This window comes from Gadus morhua, chromosome 6 (assembly GCF_902167405.1).
Source record: "Gadus morhua chromosome 6, gadMor3.0, whole genome shotgun sequence".
NCBI classification, from domain to species: Eukaryota; Metazoa; Chordata; class Actinopteri; order Gadiformes; family Gadidae; genus Gadus; species Gadus morhua.
Window position 1 is genome coordinate 17,223,887 of NC_044053.1, and position 21,619 is coordinate 17,245,505.

The 21,619-nt window shown below is 43.7% G+C and overlaps 2 protein-coding genes across 2 annotated transcripts; one reads left to right on the forward strand and one right to left on the reverse strand.

Moving 5' to 3' along the window:
• The first annotated feature begins 981 nt into the window (after positions 1–981).
• LOC115544981 (perforin-1-like) lies at positions 982–4,049 on the forward strand. Its single transcript, XM_030357672.1, has 4 exons — positions 982–1,364; positions 1,609–1,880; positions 2,171–2,312; positions 2,436–4,049. The coding sequence occupies exons 1-4, from the start codon at positions 1,107–1,109 to the stop codon at positions 3,333–3,335; spliced, it is 1,572 nt and encodes a 523-aa protein (XP_030213532.1). The 5' UTR covers positions 982–1,106; the 3' UTR covers positions 3,336–4,049.
• A 1,737-nt stretch (positions 4,050–5,786) lies between these two features.
• Positions 5,787–19,905, reverse strand: smarcad1a (SNF2 related chromatin remodeling ATPase with DExD box 1a; the record flags this gene model as incomplete). The annotated part of the gene is given in 14 exon segments (XM_030359119.1): positions 5,787–6,964; positions 9,232–9,341; positions 9,714–9,896; positions 10,355–10,473; positions 12,587–12,775; positions 15,012–15,127; positions 15,240–15,357; positions 15,489–15,584; positions 16,169–16,300; positions 16,496–16,631; positions 18,676–18,751; positions 18,985–19,044; positions 19,147–19,246; positions 19,815–19,905. Coding segments are annotated over 14 exon segments (1,588 nt in total), but the record flags the coding sequence as incomplete, so codon positions are not given.
• Between the last annotated feature and the right edge of the window lie 1,714 nt (positions 19,906–21,619).

Genomic DNA, 21,619 nt, shown 5'->3' on the forward strand with positions numbered 1-21,619 from the left:
ATCCAAAGAGCTGCAGAAAACACACTCAGCAACAATAGAGTCGGTTATTTCTGGAAATACCAAAACCTGGTATGGAAATAGCAACTCTCAGGATAAGAAGGCATTGCATAGTTAACAGGTGTGCAGAGAAAATCACAGACACTGCACTCCCTGGACTTCAGGACATCTACACTAGGCGCTGCCTGTCAAGGGCCAAAATAATTTTAAAGGACTGTCATTACCCTGGCCATAACATTTTTCAATGGTTGCCCCCTGGAAAGTGGCTTCGATGTCAAAAGGACAGAACAGAAAGACTAAGAAGTTTTTTCCCCCCCCCCCAAGCCATACGGACAATGAATGCCTGATTCCCCTCTCTTCATAAACTTTATTTTATTTTATTTAATCCCCAACCCCGTTCTTTTTTTTTTCTCAGTACTTTTCTATTATCAAACTTGCCACAGCTGGGAGTTGCAGTCGCAATCCCCTTTCACTGCTTTTTGTTCCAGAAATTACGCATGTGACAAATAAATTCTTGAATCTTTAATCTAGCGCTGGATATGTACAAAAACCAATGTTCTTACCATATACTGTACCTCGATGTTGACATACCGACAATATTGTAGGGAGGACCATTAGTGCTTTCAAGTAATCATCATAATGTTGATATAATGACTAAGTGGGTAAAGGCAAATCATAGGACAGCTAGAAAACGAGGGTAAGTTTAGAAAATCAGATCACTTTACTGTAATGCAGCCTTTAAACCCAGAGTAAAATAGAACATTCATGCCATATCTCTATACCCAAAATCTAAGACCATATCTAGTCTCATATCACAGCATTGATGTATTTTCCAGCTCTATCTAGTAAGTCTAAAAAATCTACTGTAAAACAGACACATAAGGATGCAACAGGCAGGCTAAAATAGACACATCCTACAGTCATGTTGTGCACACCAACCACTGAACAAACATTCAAACAAACCTCCCATATAGATTGATTTATGATCAAATCTTAATGGGATCATCATAGTTAAGCCATTAACCACATCACACTATACTCTATCTCACTCATTCGTACACTTCGAATTGTACATCAATCAGTTTGAATAATTTTACATTTCAGTTACCATGGCCACACTACCAAGCAGGGGATTCTGTCTGTTGGCTTCAGCGATGGCGCTGTTCATCCTGGAGGCTGAGGGCTGTCGTGTTGGCAACTGGTCCGAGTGTGAAAAGGTTCCCTTCGTCCCGGGCCACAACCTGGCCGGTGAAGGTTTTGACGTTGTGCGGATGCGTCGAACCGGGGCGTACGTCATCAATGTCAAAGATCACCTGAGCGCCAATCGCACCTGCACGCTCTGTCCCAATCGATTCCACGCCGGACAGGTGAGAGGAAAAAAGGCCAAAAACTGCAACTACCCCGGGAAAACGGCAGTCCTCTCCGGCTGCCATTATTATTGTTTGCATTGCGTTTTCTATTAATCTCCAAACCTTTAATTCTTTCATTTCCTGCCCGTTCCTCTGGAATGTCCTTGAACCTCCTCCTAAAATTCCTTTCACTTCCACTACTTCATTTCCCCATCCCTATCAACCCTCTCCCCTGATACGCGCACCCTCCGCCCACCTCCAGGTGGAGAAGCTCCCAGCGGTGGTGTTGGACTGGCGGCATTTCAGACACTGCAGGAAGCAGCTCTTTGGCGCCCTGCACCACTCAGTGAACTCCCTGATAAAGAGCTCCAGCTCCATGGTTAAAAATAACTGGGGCGTAGGTCTGAGCCTGAAGGATGTGGGCAAGGCCGTGCTTGGCGGTAGCCGCTCAGAAATGGCCAAGTTCGCCCATTCGCAGAACAGCGTGGACAAGGCCACGTTCGCTGTCCACGAGATCAGCTGCACCTACTACAGGTGCTGCAGGGGATGTTGCTAGGTTATTATAATTTGGGGTTGGTCAATGGATGTTCTTCCCGGGGATGCATTTAATTGATGTGGGAAAACAATTATTATTTTACTCTACATAGACTAATAAAAATGTAGAGATTGTATTTCTGTATAATTATAATAGTCACTTAAATATTCAATCATTGGAATGGTTGCACATGAACGAAATCATTGGCGTAAGTCATGTTATAAAGGGGACCAGCCACGCAACATTACCTTTGAACTTAACTTGGAACTGTTTTTGTTTGTCATTTTAGCTACAGACTTGCTGACCACCCTCAGCTCAGCAAAGAGTTCTCCAATCATCTGAGACGCCTCCCACAGAGCTCTGGTTCTCCTAAGAATAGAGCACTATACAGACGACTTATAGACACCTACGGAACACACTACATACACCAGGTCAGAAATGCTTCAAATTTTTTGCTAAACACCTTAAAGGGTTATTCTCTCATCTTAATGTTTATATTAGTCAAAAAAGCAAATAGCATGGTTAAAATCGAGTGTTGTGTTCCCCTTGAAAAGGTGAAACTCGGTGGTACAGTAAGGAGAGTCACAGCCTTCAGGACCTGCCTGGCCACATTGAAGGGTTTCTCCGAGTTTGAGATCAAGAACTGCCTGAATATTGAACTGAAGATGTCCCTGGGTTTCCTACCCCCCAACACCTCCTTCTCCAACACCTTCTCCAACAAATGTGATACCCTCATCAAGGGCAACGTGAACATGGGCTTCTACCAAGGATTCATGACCCACAAGATCGAAGTCATTGGTGGAGAGAGGTATTTCCCAGGCATCCCCTATGACCAAGATCCATCAGAGTCCTACCACAGCTGGATCAACAGCCTCCATGACAATCCTGATGTGGTTTCCTATGCCATATTCCCTCTGCACCATCTGGTGGAGGACCCAGAAGTCAAGGAGAACCTCAAGAGTTTTGTCATGGAATACATCAAGGAAAACCGGCTCAAGGAAGAACACCTGGGTCCTAAGAACTGTTCCCCGAGCCCAAACCTGGATCACAACTGCTGCCCGCTCCGGGCAGGAAGGGGGACGCTGAAGTTGGAGATTCACCGAGCAGCAGGTCTAATTGGGGACCGATTCACACAGGCCGATGCCTATGTGAAGATCTTCTACAACAACATTTATGAGGAGACAGCGACGGTGATGGACGACGATGACCCCGTGTGGAACGCCAAGTACGACTTTGGCTCTGTGGAGATGGGCTATCAGCTGCGGTTCGAGGTGTGGGAGAGGGATGTGTTCTTTGATGACGAGGCAGGGAGATGCGTGGTCTTCCCAGAGCGAGGCACTCACTCTCTGAGCTGTCAACTAAACAATGGAGTTCTGTACTTCACCTACACTTCAACTTGTGATCCCCACCTTATCGGCGACAGGTGCGGACGTTACTCGCCCAATGCAGAGTAGATGAATGTACTCACTTTTTTAAATCTATGGGATTATTGGTATACAAAACATATATTTTGATTCACCTACTAAGTAAGAAGCAAGCATAATAATTGTCTCCTCCCGTTATTAAGCATGCATAATCATTTTCTACCTATAAGACGTTTTCACACATTTTTGCCGCATCAGTATATCAGGAGATTCTACCCTGAGGGTGATTGACAGTGATTGCTTTATATGTGGACATCGATGTCGTTAGACATCAGTAGAATCCACGGGGGGTTTAGGGGGGTGGGCTTGCAATGAGAGGAATATGACGTACGGTCTAAATTCGCAAGAGGCGGGATAAGTGTGGCCGCTGTCACTGTAGTTTGTTTGACCGCAGACAAAATAGAGGCAGAACTCATCGCCATCATTTTAAATGTTGCTAAAATGATGCATCATATAGTCCGTTGCATTCACAACATCCGAAGCATCGATCGATGAAAGATTGGAGCATGAGTTGGAGACAAATAGAAGTAACGACAAAGAAGAAAGGTGTCGCGAACGACACCTTGCGTTACCGGAGAAAGGGAGCGTATATTTTTGCTTCATTTCAAATATAACACTTAGACAAATGTAGTTGATTTCGCTGTTTTCCCTGAGAAAACAGGGAGTGCAAGGACGGGACCTTATAATGTTCAGTTATTACCGACTGTTGTCAGTAATAATAATAAAAAAAACATTTTCTAAACACTTGCAGCTGTGAACTTATTTGTTGTAATTTATTGTATGATGTGTACTTTTAAGGTTATGATAAGACATATTTTAGCGTTCACCACAAATGACTCTTAAAAGCAGTACAAACATCACATTTTTTTTAACCATTCAACAATCAAAAGGCATCAGACTGATTATCATTTAGGGGGCCATTCAATGACATGTAGAAGCATCATCAACTGATGATGACAGTGATCACAGTGATCACACCACTGATGTGGTGTGAGAAATACCGACTTTCAACTCCTCATTCACATATAAGGTAATTTACATTTCCTACAGAGAAAATACTACCTCAGGGGTAGTATGAAAGGAGACTTTCATGGTACAAATGTCAGGATATGTTCTTCACACATACGGCCCATCAGGAGAATATCAGGCCTTTCAGGTGTGTCTGAAAGCAGCTAGTGTGTGAGCATTTGATTACATGATAAAATGAGTCATGTTATGGATAACAGGGGTAATTTTTCAATGGAAAGTGTCGTATACTATGCATGCAAATCCATTATTAAATAGCTTTTACTGTTATTCAGGGCTGAAAAGTGCATTGATATTTAGTTAGTTAGTTGAAAATAATAATCATCATTGAGATTAAACATCTCTTCAAGTGTCCTGGTCAAAACAGGCAGCAGTAGCCTACAGTCACACATAGCATACGCACAAAACATGAGAAAAATGAAACAGCTAAAACAGTCCGTAGGGGGGAGGGTGGATATCAATATCGCAAGACATCTCGGGAGGCTCAAGGAGGGGAGTAATATTAACTTTGAGCAACAAAGTGTAGTCTTGTGGTGGACTCTATAGACATAATTCACCATACTGTTTTATGTTTTCGTTCTGTGTTATAGGGACGCTGCCTTTTTAAGATCACGTGACGTGCGTGTTGATATGCCGGTCGGCAGGATGTTTGAATTTAACGGTTTTTATATGACAAAACAAACGACCTACCATTGCATGTCGAGGGGAGAAATTGTCTCGACACTTCTTTTATCGCAATGGCTAAAGTCTTTAGATAGAACGTCTTACCTGGGAGAGTTTGTCGATGGCGACACCGTTAAAACAGACGGAAGTGGGGAGGGCGGGATATCAATATTGCAAGACATTGCGGGATGCGGGATCGATCATGCCGTTGTCTTTCAAATCGCGTGTGAATGCGGTGTCCTGCGCTGCCTTTGTCTTGAAACGTCTGCGTCAGCTCGCACATGTGTGTGTATGCGGTGTGTATGTGCGTGCGTGCGGTGCATGTGTGCGTTTGCGCGTGCTGTGCGAGTCTGTGAGCTGAAGGCTGCTTGGCACATGCGCACTGACCAATTTGAGTAACTTGTGACAGGCCTGCTATTATATAGTAAGAAGTAAGATAAGATATGACTAACATTTCCAGTGCACCATTTGACACGGCAGATTCTAGCAGATGTATTTGAGCAGTAAGCTGATGCCAGGATGTTACAAGCTACCTCAGATAATTTCTCAGAATATAGGATCTTCTGTGGAAACCTGATCGAAATATTTTTTTTAAGATATTTTAGAAAAATGATGAGTCTAAACTATTACTTTTTAACTAAATATAACCAGCAATCGATATACATAAAAAATAGGGTGGGAAAATCCTAAATACACCAGGTTAAATAAGTTTGAGTAGAAGGGTTACAAGAGTTTGAAAAGAGGTTATTCATGCTCTACGTCACGAAAGAAACGGTTACCAAAGACAAATAATTCTGATATTCCATGTTTTTTTTATTATTAAAATTGAACAAGAACATACAAAAAGATACAAATGACGTGATAAAAGTTGCAACACAGTTGAACAGATACGGCACAGTAGCTAGTCCTACAGTACATGAAACAACCCCTCCTTAGACAGCTGCTCCGCTGGGATACAGCCTACTCATTTTAGGTCATCTGACAGCAAAACTTAAGTCAGATGACAGCAGAACTTAATACAGTTTCCTCCAAACACTCCATCGCCCGAATGCTGAACAAAGCTTACGATCATTTTAATTCTTTATTGGCCCTTAGTCTACATTTTCATTCTTTCAGTTGCGTCATTGTGGTTGTGGTTACACTGTTCCAAATTATCAATAAAAGACATAATCATGTTTTTATACAGGTCAGACGATTCATGTCATCAATCATCAGTATCCAACTGGATAAATACCTGCCAAAGTATCCCACTAAGCCTTATTCTCATCCCCCCCATGTACAATTTATTGAGCCGCTTTTTATACTTTAGACTGAGATAGGAGGTTCATATCAAAACCATAAAATATGTTCAGTATAGTCCAATATATGCCAACAGTGTGTTGGCATCTCAACCCCTAGAATCTAAGCGGTGGGGGGGGGGGGGGCTCATGGAAATACTATGGGTTATTTTAAAGTACTCCGGGTATGGAAACGTAGCTACTGTGCAGGAGCATGTAAACGTGTTCTCCATTAAAAAAAAAATATATCAGAGGAGCTTTATGGCATCATGTCCATGGTTGGATCACAACTCAGGATGGATCCCAAGATCTAAAAGCTTTGTATTTAAGGAAGAGCATTCAAGTTTTTCATACGAGTCCAGTTGAAAAGCCACACTTACAACCTGACCAATCCCGACTATGTACTGGTTTCAAGTATTTGTAAAAAGGTCACACTAAAAATAATAAAATATTTGTTCAGTATGACTGTCTGGATCAAGTATGGATCAGCGGTCCAAACCCTGTCCCAGGATGACGATTCTTTGAGAATACTGTCCGAACAATAAGAGTTGGGCCCGTTTTGGAGTGTCCTTACCAGCCAGTGTGGAGTTTAGTGCACACCGTGTCAAGTGTGTTAGTATGCAAATAGGTTTCACAGTCCCAGCGAGGCCTTCAATAAAGAGGCCATGTCCTCAGGAATGATCCCCTCACCACCTGAGAGAAGGATTATCAATTAATATCTCCTTTACCCTTCTTAATGCAGCAGGGCTTTGGGTCAGAGATCTTGCATTTTTGTCCTAATCCAGAATGCAGCCAGTAAATCATTTAATTTGACCAGCTTGGTGATCAATTTCACCAACGGTTTCACGGCATGCATGCCATGGGTATCAAACCATGGATCATATATTGGTATACATGATCCATGGGTATCAAACCATGGATCATATATTGGTATACATGATCCATGGGTATCAAACCATGGATCATATATATTGGTATATATTAGTGTTGCACGGTATACCAATACTAGAAAGGTATCATGATACCCTCATGCAAAAAACGATACGATTCGCAATTATTATTAAAATAACGTTCTGTGTCTGTGCAGCGGTCCGCTCCAACTCTGTCCTACTCCTTGCACGTAGAGGCTAGACTGTGGGCGTGGCCCTCATCTCGCACTAAGCCACAGCAGCAGCAGCAGGCAGTTCACTGAGCGAGTGAGAGTGAGACGCAACGAGATGGCGAAATATATGATATATGTAAGGGAAAATGTTGTACAGAACGCAGGTCATTATCAGGAAAAATGAGCCCCGACAGGGCGAACCGGACCCCGACGCGAAGCAGAGGTGTCTTGCTTCGCCCTGAAGGGTATTATTTTCCTGATAATGACCGGCAGCGGCCTATACATTATCCCGCTTTTCATACGGCTCCTTGCCAAAACGAAACAATATCTTCACACAGTGTGTCTTTTTACAATTACCATTGGTAGTGTTGATCAGAAGAGAAAAAGTCAGCCAAAGACGTTGACGTCGCTTAGTAACCGGACTACTTAATGCGGAGTGATAAGAAAGACGTGAATCAGGCAAAAAATTCACTTTCCTTGACAGTGGTCTAGTTCGGTGTGCATAAAAGTACCGACAGACAATCATTTTATTTTAGCTCAGCAGGTGGAAAGCAATCATTTTATTTTTGTTAAAACATGTTCAGTAGCAAGTATATTTTGAGTTATTTATTCTGAGTGTTAAAGTTTAAATACTTCACTGCAATTGTCGGACTGACGTATGTCCACCATAGTGTAATGGCAGGTACCATGTAGTGGCATGTTTTGTTTTGTTTTTAATAGAGAGGAGAAAATAGTATTTTAATTGTATGTCTAAGTCAGACATTAATGTTTTCACTGTTCAAAAGTTTATATTGTACAGAAAAGTGGCTTATTAAGCAAAAGCAATTATGTTGAAAATCAGAAGAGATTATGCCCATACTTGCTCCGTAGAATAAATGTATTAACGTAATTTGCTCCAAAAGCAGGAAACCATTATTCATCTCTTCTCCAGATATTTTAGATTTTCTACATGTATCGGTTCAGTATCGAGCTATTTTCGGGCAGGTATCGTATCGAAGTCGTAATTTCGTAACTAGTATATGGTATCGTGCAACATTAGTACATATGATAATATATATAAATAATATATCATCGAAAACCCTATGCGGCTGATGACTTTTAGTGCATTCCCCAAACTACACTAAGTCCAGTATCAACGTAAGCAGGACACCCCATTTTTGTTGCCAATATTATTATTAATATAAATGCGTGTCGAAAGTCAGATTTACCACAGCATTTATTCAGCGCATGACCATACAAATAACGTTCTCATTTTGAAATTGTAACGTTTATATAGAGCCACGAGCCAGGGAACCCACTGTTGTTTTAAACATGGCAATTTGTCTTACATGATCGTCAACATTGTAATCTATGCTATTCATCAGCATTACTTAGATTTGGCTCCAATTTGGAGAAAAAAGGGGGTAAAATCCTATGTTTTTGCCATTCTCCCAAAAACACTGAGAACGTTCCACCCTGTAGCGAACGCAGGTAGTGTTCTTTCGGGATGTCCGAGTACCTTTTCTGAGGTACCAAGGGGCACCGGTGGTATGGTTTGTGTGGAGCTCTGTCTGAGCAGCGATGTATTTAATGTCCGCGTCTGAGTGAGGGTTAGGCTTCCCAGACGCCTATAGTACAACGCTATGCTCTAACACTTACACAAAGGCGGTTCTATAAAAGTATTATAAAGTTGGCGTTGGTCGTAACCATGTGGATAACTCCCCCACCCCCCCCTTTCCTAAAACTCAGCCCAAAACCCAGTTTTAAATCACAGGGTTTGAATTCGTTCTAAAACAGTGGGTTCACTGGCTCTTTAAATGATAGCTATTGTGTAATAGACCTGTCATGTAGATGGCACCGCCATTTTGTGTTTGCTTACTTGCGTCAGCTGCCGTCATGTCCTGCTCCAGCTTCAGTTTTTTCTGACCCAGTCTCAGCATGTTATCTTCAATACTGTCCTTACTGATCAGCTTTATGACCTTCACCGTCCTGTATCACACACACACACACACAATATAGAATGTTGCATAACTTATAGCCAAGACCTCGCATCGTGTTCATGTTTTACGTGTTTCTCTTTCATTTCCAATCAATACAAAGGTGCTCCTTGTGTGTTTTGTAATACTATTGAATCTGCAATGAGTTTAACAAATAATCCTAAAGCATCTGTCAAATAAACTAATAACAGCAAACTAAAACCATGGTTGTAAATCATTTAATTCCTTTTATAATTTTACATCCAAAAGTAGGACCATTGAATTTCGATGCGACAGCGAGTTGCAGTCCCTGTGAGTGATGATTATGCAGGGCCAGTATGTATTCGGTCCTGTTAAAGAGGAGGTGACGGGGGCAGCCTGCTACCTGGTTTGGCCCAGTCTGTGGCAGCGGTCCTCCGCCTGCTTGTCGTTGTACGGGTTACAGTCGATGTCGTGGAGGATGACGGCGTTGGCCGACGTCAGGTTGATGCCCAGGCCGCCGGCGCGCGTCGACAGCAGGAACACAAAGATGTCCTGGTCGTTGTTGTACTCGTCTATCAACACTATCCTGTGGGACGGAGCGGGTGTCATGGGTTTTCATATGGAAACAACCTGTTCATTTTTTAGATGGAAGCAGGTGTTGATAAATATCATCGTTATTCGAGGAAGTGGAAATCTCAAGGATTTCCGATTCATTCTCTTACAACACGTTTTTCCCATAATTGTTTTCATAGAACCCCAACATTCATAATACTTTAAAGGCAAGGACTTTCAACAGCAGATAGGCTCAATCAAATTGTTAAGTCTCATTTAGCCATCGATAGGGACTTGGCCGCGATTATTTACATAAAAGAATCTCCAACAAATGCCATGGTAACTTTTCAACACAGATAAAAAAATAAAAACTTTCGACACACACACACACACACACACACACACACACACACACACACACACACACACACACACACACACACACACACACACACACACACACACACACACACACACACACACACACCAGACCTGTCAGCGATGGGCGTGGATCCATCCAGCCTGACGTAGCGATGCTTCAGGTGTCTCAACAGAATCTCCACGATGTCCAGCATCATGGTGAACTGGCTGAATAACACCACCCTGTCTCCCTGAGGGGTGGAGAGGACAGCCACGTTAGAAATTCACATAGAGCCACAAGGAAGGCGTGGTGCGAGACATTATCTCCCTCATGACACATTTTATTTACCACCAGACGCAGAGGAACCTGGAATAACTGATGGTGAACCACTTCAGTATAGTAAGTTTTAGATCTGGATATTCTAGCAGTAGTGATCGATAATGGATTATTCATTGATTGTATTTGAAAGATGAGGGTTGAATGTGTCGGCTTAGCTCAGGAGCGAGTGGGGTGACTTACGCCTCGTGCCCACTGCCTCCGTCCGTTGACTGATCCCCATTGACTTTGAATGGGGACGGACGCGCAATGCATTGTGGATCCGTTCGCTCCGTTAGAGCCTTCGGTTCCTTCAAAAAGTTGAAAAATTGTCAACATTCTCGGCAGCGACGGATCCGTCATCCAATCGGATCGCGTATGCAAATGTGTGCAATGTCTCAGGCTCTTACGACCCCGGAAAGCTCCCCCATCCGTCAGCCAAGCCTTCCGACGTCCTTTGACTGACGGTGCAGTGGGCATGAGGCGTTAGGGATCGACCGACATGGATTTCTCAGGGCCGATAGCGATTTTTTTTTCATCAGCCATAGCCGATAACTAATGGTGAAGTTAAAATAATAGTGAAAAAAGCCTTGAATCAACCTAGCAAAGTGATCATGACTTTCTCTTTTACTTCTTACGCTGCCGATTTTCTTGAGCCAATATTTGGAGCCAATAATACCATGGAAATCAAGAGCTCTCGCAAGAGCACAATTTAAATTTGCTCAGCGTGTCACTCTGGAAACGATCAATACTCGTGTATATTCTGGGCCTCCCCTGGCCCAGAACATTAATCAATCACATCGATGTATCAATATAGGCAGGCCAAAAGCGTTGCTGTTTTACCGACCGGATACGGCAAGAGTCTTATCTATTGGTTAGCTCCACTGGTCTGAATAGGACACCCCTTGTATTCTTCTGATTGGTAGTAATGTTATCCAATGTGTGTTATCCAGTGATATTTTCAAATGCATGCTTGGTGCCGCCCCTCGAGTTGGGCCATTTTCATTACTCGTTGCCAGACCCTACAGCTTCCTATATGTGGGTCTGGATTTGAAGGCTAAGCCTCCCTCAATTTACATTATAAAAATGACACAATGACGAAAACAAATGTTACGTCTCAATTTAAAAAAATTTACATTTATTGAACTGTCTGTAAATCACGCCTAAAAAAGGAAAGAAAATAAGAATCGGCCGTTACTGAAAAAAATATCGGACGATACCGATACACGTAAAAACCGCAAATATCGGTCGATCACTACTTTTAACTGCAAGGCTGCTGGTTCGAACCCCGGCTCCTCCTTGCAGTGTCGAGGTGTCCCTTAGCCTAACCTTAGACACCTAACCCTAACACTGCTCCTGACGAGCTTGCTGTCGCCTTGCATGATGGACTCAGCCGTCGGTTTGGAATGTGTATGTTGTAAGTCGCTTTGGTCAAAAGTGGCTGCCAAATGCCCTTAAAAATGTATACCCAATCAATCAGTCTTAGAGTTGTGTCCTAAACTTTGCATATATTATCGAGCCAACAGAACACACGTCCACAAACTTGCTGTGCATGATAGTCTAATTGTTAGAGGTGTTTGACCTCCCAGCTGAAAGTCTTGGGAGTCTCCAATGTTAGAACCCCGATATCTACCAAGCCAAGCAACTTATAGTGAACCAGTAGCTTATAGTGAACCAGTAGCTCATAGTGAACCGGTAGCTCATAGTGAACCGGTAGCTCATAGTGAACCGGTAGCTCATAGTGAACCGGTAGCTCAGAGTGAACCGGTAGCTCAGAGTGAACCGGTAGCTCAGAGTGAACCGGTAGCTCAGAGTGAACCGGTAGCTCAGAGTGAACCGGTAGCTCAGAGTGAACCGGTAGCTCAGAGTGAACCGGTAGCGCATAGTGAACCGGTAGCTCATAGTGAACCGGTAGCTCATAGTGAACCGGTAGCTCATAGTGAACCGGTAGCTCATAGTGAACCAGTAGCTCATAGTGAGCCAGTAGCTCCTAGTAAGCCAGTAGCTTCTAGTGAGCCAGTAGCTTCTAGTGAGCCAGTAGTGCGTACCGCGTCTTTGAGCGAGGCCAGAAGGTCCGTGAGGAGGTTGAACTTCCCAGAGTCCAGTAGCAGGTGGCTGTCTAGCTGGTAGCACCCGATGGAGGAGTACTGCTGGCAGAGCCGGTGAAGCTCAAAGTCTGACATCACCTCCATATCCTCCTGGATCAGCGCTGCATCGGCATCGAAGTGGGTCGGCTCCTGGGGAACAGGAGGAGTGGCATAACAGTGTGAGGGGAAGAGTGGCTTGACAGTGTGAGGGGAGGAGTGGCTTGACAGTGTGAGGAGGAGTGGCTTAACAGTGTGAGGAGGAGTGGCTTAACAGTGTGAGGAGGTGTGGCTTATCAGTGCGAGGAGGAGTGGCTTAACAGTGCGAGGGGAGGAGTGGCTTAACAGTGCGAGGGGAGGAGTGGCTTAACAGTGCGAGGGGAGGAGTGGCTTAACAGTGCGAATTGAGGTCAGGTTTAACAGTGCCAGGGGAGGAGGGATTAACAGTGTGACGGGAGGAGGTCTAAACAGTGTGACGGGAGGAGGTCTAAACAGTGCGAGGGGAGGAGGTCTAAACAGTACGACGGGAGGAGGTCTAAACAGTGCAAGGGGAGGAGGTCTAAACAGTGCGACGGGAGGAGGTCTAAACAGTACGACAGGAGGAGGTCTAAACAGTGCGACAGGAGGAGGTCTAAACAGTGCGACGGGAGGAGGTCTAAACAGTACGACGGGAGGAGGTCTAAACAGTGTGACGGGAGGAGGTCTAAACAGTGTGACGGGAGGAGGTCTAAACAGTGCGACAGGAGGAGGTCTAAACAGTGCGACGGGAGGAGGTCTAAACAGTGCGACGGGAGGAGGTCTAAACAGTGTGGCGGGAGGAGGTCTAAACAGTGTGGCGGGAGGAGGTCTAAACAGTGTGACGGGAGGAGGTCTAAACAGTGTGACGGGAGGAGGTCTAAACAGTGCGAGGGGAGGAGGTCTAAACAGTGCGACGGGAGGAGGTCTAAACAGTGCGAGGGGAGGAGGCCTAAACAGTGCGAGGGGAGGAGGTCTAAACAGTGCGAGGGGAGGAGGTCTAAACAGTACGACAGGAGGAGGTCTAAAGAGTACGACAGGAGGAGGTCTAAACAGTACGACAGGAGGAGGTCTAAACAGTGAGACGGGAGGAGGTCTAAACAGTGCGAGGGGAGGAGGTCTAAACAGTGCGACGGGAGGAGGCCTAAACAGTGCGAGGGGAGGAGGTCTAAACAGTGCGACGGGAGGATGTCCAGGGGGTTGACACTAACGGTTGCCCACCCGTGATTTTGGTCCACAAAGTTGATTCTGATCGAATAAAACCACCATAAACAGATAATCCAGTGTCTGGGCCAAACTTTGCAACTAAACATGGTGTTTGCTATCAATGACTGGGTTTCTTAGGAAAAAGGTAAATTGCCTTCAATCAGAACAGATGTTCTTCAGCGCAATCTAGTAATAGCGCATTTGTCTATTTGCAGTGTTTGACTTGGTGTCATTCGATTATATCTGCCCTGAACTTTAAATAGAGGTGTCAAGTGTCAAAATTGTAAGATATCTACCATTATTTGAGTCTCATATTAAGACAGCGCTACCAACTGATAACGACCAACTGATAATTATTTCAGGTGGAAATGTTATCTTCCACTTATGCTTGGTTAAGGTGAATGCTTTATTCACTTTAACCAAGTATTATCCACGTTAAATATTTCACTTGCTCAAAACTCTTTATTTTGGCACCAAGATCACATTAACTCCCTTGCAGTTGTGGAGATATACTCTATTTACTTTGGGTACGTTCTTTTCTGAAAAAACCTTTTCACCCCCGATATCAAAAATGGTATAGAATATCGATATTTTTCCAGGTATAGTATCGAAGTTAGAAAATCCAGTATCATGACTGACAAAACTACTAGAAAGGCGATTGTGATTATTCAGTTAGACCTACAAGAAACGTGAAAGTTAAAAAAGACATATCTTTGCGACTACCTTGGACATTTAGTTATGTACAATTGCATAAAATCATGCAGGTCTGCATATAACTGGGCGATAGCTTTAATGGGTTGCAACGGTGGACTGAAATCACTTCATAGCACGATGTGATCGTTCGATAAATAAGTAAACACAACGTGTGTAAGCTAACATTCAGCTTCAGTCTAAGATAGGATGAGTTTTCTGAGCCCCCAAAAACCAGGCCGGGTGCCAGGCAAAAAGAGGCTCGTTCACGATTCTGATTTTAATTTGGACAAGTGAACATCACATTCGGGCAAGTTGAACCTGACCTGTACTTGCCCAATGGGCAAGTGCTTTTGAAACCTAAGTGTCAACCCCTGAGGTCTAAACAGTGCGAGGGGAGGAGGGCTAAACAGAGTTCCGGGAGCACTACATTGGTCTAACGGCAGAGGCTTTCTTCACAAAGAGAGGTTGGACCAACCTTAAGCATCAGCTTGCTCATGGTTTTGAGTTTCTCTGTGGTGTAGTATTGTCTGTGGAGCAGAGGGTGGTTGGCCATCTTCCTCAGCTGCATCATGACGTTACACAGCTCTCTCTCTGCACAGAAAGGGGGGGGAGAGAAGGAATAAAGAATGAAAACAAAGCTTAGATCTGTTTCCCAAATATCTCGCCTGAAGATGTAGAAGACGGAAGACGACCGGATTCTTACTCTCTCCAGTCGCAGACTTTTGGAGTTTCTTGAAGAGGGACTGGTACAACGTTCTCTGTTTCTCGCTCATTGGACAGAACTCAATCTTTTCTTCCTTGGCAGGCAGCTGCTGCAGGACCTGTTGGAGATCAGACAAACACAATTATCTGAAGGGCCTTCATCATTCCTAAATGCATTACTGTGAACCAAATTTTCTCAGGACCCCACAAACATAGAGGCATAGAAATCAACACATGAACATGAGATTACCTCACTTTTCACCCTTCGGAGGATGAATGGTTTCATTATTAGTTTAGCTTGAGCGATGCGGTCCTTCTCAAAACGACTCTGCTCCTCGTGGGATTTCTGACAAAACAAAAACATGTCATTAATAATAATTATAATTGTATTTTCTTCCAACAAAAACAGGATGTCAACTACTCGATTCAGGTGCGTTTACATTAGGGATCGACCGATACAGATTTTTTAGGGCCGATACGATACCGATATTTTTTCATCAGCCTTAGCCGATACGCCGATACCGATATTTAGAGCCGATATTTAGAGCCAATACTGCTTTTGCTCCCTCAATCAAAAAAATTACACTGATAACAAATGTTACAAGTCTCAATTTAAAAAAAGGAACATTTATTGAACTTCAATATAAAAAACAATATTTAACAAATAGTAAAAACAGGTGAGGTAAAACAAGTAAGAAAAATTAGATGAGCAATATTTAACAAATATTAAAAACAGGTGAGGTAGAACAAGTAAAAAAAAACAAAAGCGAAAAAATATCGGCGAATATCAGCCGCGTATCGGCCGATACCGATACACGTAAAAAACGCGAATATCGGCCGATAATATCGGCCGACCGATATATCGGTCGATCCCTAGTTTACATTCATCTGGGTTTCATTCATTCAAAATGATCGGACACAAGGAGTTACCATGGAGAACATCTTGGAGAGCTGGGCGTTGGAGTTGGAGAACATGGAGGGCATGATGAAGTTCAACAGAGACATCAGCTCCAATAGGTTATTCTGGAGCGGCGTTCCGGTCAGCAGCAAGCGATGCTCAGCCTGCACAGAACCGGAGAAACAAGCGGCTAAACTCATACCGATACTCATTATTAGACAATAAATATGATCCGTGGGTGTGACGAGATCACCCCTTTAACACACACATATTTAAAAGCGTATTCAAGTCACGGTGCCTGGCCGTATCAAAGGTGGGGGGATGGGGTGTGAGCTGCAAGTACAGGAAGGTGCACTAACGTTGATGGCCATGAGGTGGCGGTAACGCAGTGAGTTCATGTTCTTCAGCATGTGACCCTCATCAAAGATGGCATACTTCAAACGCAACTTCCGGAAAAGGCTGCGGTCGCTGTCGTTTCCTATTGCCAAGTTATACCTGTGAAAGACAATGATGTTTACAACCCTACGGCAACAAAGGACGTCCCCTCACCATTATACATTAAGACAATACTATAGAAAAGTTTGACGTCATTTGTTGTTCAGATGGTCAAATTGCATTTCATCACATTGGAAGTAAGTAAACAAAATAAATAAATACAATGCCAGGAAACTGCTTTCAAAATTATTTGAATGGACCACAACAGACAAAGTCCATTTGGATTCAAATGTGCGGACTGCGGACACACGCACGCACACTAGAGCTGCACGATATGGGCAAAATATGATATCCCGATATACTATGTACCCGATATCCTGCGTACTACGGTGAGGGTTTCAGTGCGCCCTAACTTTATCCCCCGCCCCCTCCCTTCTCCGTTCCATTTGGGAACATGTTTGGTTTAATTTCGCTTGTTTCGTATATTTTAATTAATTAATTAGGGCGCCCGCCACACATTTGCCGCCCTAGGCGATCGCCTAGGTCCCCCATGCAGAGCGCCGGCCCTGGTTTCGGGGCAGAAGAAGCTGTCGCGGCCGGTGATGCACAGCCAGTTTTACGCATTCCTCAAACTGCACTTTGTGCCGCTGCTGTAAATGGTGGAACAGATTTGTCGTGCTTCAACTTTTAGCCGCAAGGGTGTTGCTACACTCTCTACAGATGACCTGCAGCCAGGCATGTCGTTAGACCTGGGCGTTCGGGGCTATAGCCCCGGATCCTTTGGGGATAGCCCCGGATCGTTGTGCCGTCAAAAAAAACAAAAACATAATGCTGAAAATAGCCCCGTAGAGTTCACTTATTTGTGGTTGAATTACCAGCAGCCACAGATGCAACAGTAGCGAGTGAAAACCGGAAAAAATTCTGACGCGTCCATATATGTGCAGATTTAGAATGATTTTGTTGCAAAATGTTTCAAATTCAACGTCGGTATTCTTTCTTCTCTATGCATAGCGCATCTCGTCGATAATGCTGTTTCGTGCTGCTAGCCTTTTAGTGAGATCAGAGATTGTTGAGAAGGACAGCAATAAAATATCTTTGCTAAGATGGATATGAGAAGAGAGACCCGCAGTGAATTCAACCCGGTCCCCTTGACATCGGGTAGGTGCAGCTGCTGCTCATCTGTTCTTTTAAAGCCGAACCATTTCCATATTATGTAGCCGTTGTTTCTCCTCTTTGAAACCATTTTCCTCTCACGCCGCCGTCTTGTTTTCTTTACCGGTATCCTCCACACTTGTTGTGTTTGTGAGAGGGCGGGAATGAGGCATCTTTGCACAACGCACTTTCGGAAGGACAGAGTGGGAGGGGTCGCGCTCACACAGTCTCCAAGGCAAACACAGACGCTTGAGGCGGAAACTGACCATTTTAACGCATATATCGATATAAACGATAATGTCAAATCTTGTATCCCCTTGGAAAATATATCGATATATCTTACATAGCCGATATATCCTGCAGCCCTAACGCACACCCACACACACAAATAAATTGAAAGACGCCACATCCATCTACAGCAGAACAGCCAAGGGTGCTGCAACAGCGCAGACACGACACACTTAACTCCAGAACAAGATTTCGGAGGAAGGTTCAAATTTGTATTGCCTTTACTTTAGGCGGTACGGCAGAACACCGTTTTCTGGTCAACGTGATGTAGGGAGGGTCCGGACGTTGACGTACCATGGACGCAACAACTCTTCGGGTTAAAGCTAAATCGGGTAAGGGTGACAACACCACAGCTCTGGTGAGGCAGTAGTTATTGGGGGGAAAATAACCTGTCACGACGGTTTGAACCCAGCTCACGTTCCCAATCAGTGGGTCGAAAATACAACGCTTGGCGAGTTCTGCTTCACAATGACGGGAAGGGCAGGCGTCGATGCATCAAAAAGCGACGTTGCAATAAACACCCTCCCCCTGCTCGCGAGGGGTACCAGATATCTTTTGTGTCTCATGTCGATCCCAGATTTGAATTTCTACAGAGAGCCAGCGGATTCGTGTCAGCACCGCGAGGTAATGGACAAGCGGACCCAGACTGTTGGTCAATACTCACGTGGACACGATGACCTGAAATTCTTCATCTCCATTGAGGATGTTGTGTTTCATGTACCTGCGGTCCTCCACAGATCCTGCATGCAGAGAACCACACTGTCAGCCTCTTCTAACTTTTCATATGGTTCCACACTGTAGATTACTTTTGCTTCAATAAAACTGAATAACAATTATTTTGTATAAGAAATATATAAAATGGTAGAACATTTAGAAAGGGTATTTTTAGGCATTTTCTAAGGACTTCAAATAAACCCTTTTAAAGACTGTTTTAATTGGGTTGCATGAGGAGAATGTATGAGCAGAATCTTACCATAATACACTAGAACTTTAAGTTTCGGAGACCACAGCTTCAGCTCTCTCACCCAATTATCTACAAGCAGAAGACATTAAACCTCAGACCAATGTAGCTTCCCTTTGCTGACATTTCAACGGTTGGCGGACCTGTTCAAGGGTGTGGGTGTGTTTACTTTACCTAGTGTTGAGGCAGGTACTGTAATGAGGTGAGGACCTTCTATACCATCTTGGTAGAGCTGAGAGAGAAACGCTATAGCTTGGATGGTCTTCCCAAGACCCTGGAGAAAGGAGGGAGAATGACAGAGAACAAATATGAAAGACAGAAAGATTGCAGAGGTAAGAAATATTTTTTTTTACACCGCAGCAGTCTTTGTTCATAGAGATATCTACAAGGATTTCAATGAGACTGTAGGGGGCAAGCAGATTATTATATTTTCTCTCCGTCAAAGGCTAAAACAAATGACTATGTCTTTCCCCCCCTGCATGTGGGGGGACCTGGTGGGTGGAAATGGCGTGAGGCAATGCAAAATAACAAAGCCCACTTAAAAGAACGCTTAGAGGAGATTGTTTTGATACATTTTATATCCTGTTCAAGAAATGTATTATCTTTTGGATTGATTTCATATTTAGTAAATAAATATGCAATTAAATCCAGGAATGAACACTCAGAAGATTTTTGAGAGCAGTTTTGAAAGATTGACAAAAGTGGTCTTGTTCATTACAAGTTTTGTAAAATAATGAGCATAGCTACAGTTTCATTTGCAGTGAATAGTGCATATAACATAACTATTACAACATCAGAAAGACACAGGGTGAAATCTGTGGGATATTCACTATTAACCTCACCATCTCATCAGCCAATATCCCACTCAGTTTGTGTTGATGCAACAGAAGCAACCACTTCAGCCCAATCAGCTGATATGGCTTCAGCTGATACCTGGAAACAACCAATCACGTTAGAAGGTAAATTACACCCAATATAAAAAAGGTAAAAAGCAAACAGGCCTATGTTAACAAAGAGGAGTGTTACTCTCAGGATGTTAAAACACTTGGAATTTACTCAAAATAAACTAATCATATTGTAAGGCCCCGTCAAAACGGAGCCGAAACGGGCGAAAACGATCCGGTTTCGTTTTATGCGGTCATTTCAAAACCGCATCAAGCTGTAGAAACGCTGTAGTAAATATTCAAGGCGCTGGTTCTCCACAGAAAAAAGTGGAGCGCAAGCCTGCGTGCATATGGGCTGCGCGCTGTATACAAACATTCAGTCATGAGGAGATTCAACCTTTTATATTGAGCAGAAATACTCTTTAATGTACAGTTAGTAATTAAATTCATCATGGGGCTTTATTTAAAGCTACAAAAATAAGGTGAGTGACCTTGTTTCTACTTTTATCATAATACAGTTATGTGTGATGATGCATTGTTAACAACCTAATTATAGAGAACTAATTAAAACAATTGTATTAGCTACTAACAGGCATGCAAACTGGCTCGGGGTGAAAAAGGTGAGAATGATGCGTGAGCCGAGTAAAACACAGACCCACTATAGGGTTCCAGGTTTATACTCCGGGGAGTTTTCTTTTACATTTTTTAATGTATTAGGGTTCGTCACAAGCTAAAAGAAATTACAGGACTGCGCACAATTACGAACAAAGCATTAATTTATTATGTGCAAGGGCAGCCCCAATAGGTACATAACTTATTACAAAATTAAGAAAGAATATTGAGAAGAATAAAAAGAGGTGGGAGGACAGGGCAATAGGAGTATGCCATTATTTATTTTTCTTCTTGGCCTGGACCAGTGTCTCAAGGGCCCGCTTTCGCTGTTTTGCAGAATTCAAAACAGCGACTTCTCTCGGCTATATCGACTAGTATGTATCAACACAACTGGTGACCCGCTGAAAAATTCTCTTTTGGCGCGTTTCCACCGGAGGGTGCGTTCGGTTCGGTTCGCAAAGTTGCGGCACGGTTCGCGTTTCCACCGCCAAAAGTGGGCGTGACATGGGGATAAAAACAAACCGCAAGGTATTATTCTGGACAATGGACGTGTCGCGTAAAACGTTAGCTTGGGCGAACAAGGAGGTGGAGCATGGACCTATTAAAGAAGACAATACTTTATTAAAGCATGCAATTGTGATGTAGAACAAAATTAAAAGAAAACAAAGTGCTTGCATGATATTGAAGCCTACAGCGATCGTTACTTAACTTGTGTGGTGGTGCCTTATCATTTGTTTACCCTCGCGTTGCCATTGCAACGCGATTGCACTCTCATTGGCTGAATCGATGAGAACGTTTTAGATAATATAAGGTCGCGGGTAGACGAAGCTCTGTTCGTTTGTAGATTTTATTTACGTGACCATAGTTTGTTTTGGGAATCAGTTCTCGTCGTTCACCTTCGGGATGTTTACGTAGCTGCCGCGGCGATCGACATCCGGCCTACCATGAGGGTACTGTCGGCGGTGGAAACGCTCGGTGGAAACGAGGCATGTAAAGGCTCCGCTGGGCTCACGCTTGGCCGTTTCAGATGGTAGGCAACTTTCCGCTCGCGCTGTCGGTTGGCCGCGCGGCTTCACGAGCGTGCGCATGCGTTCTACGAGCACGGAACAACAGTTCCACGGGAGTGCGCCCACTTGTCGTGCCGCCTGACA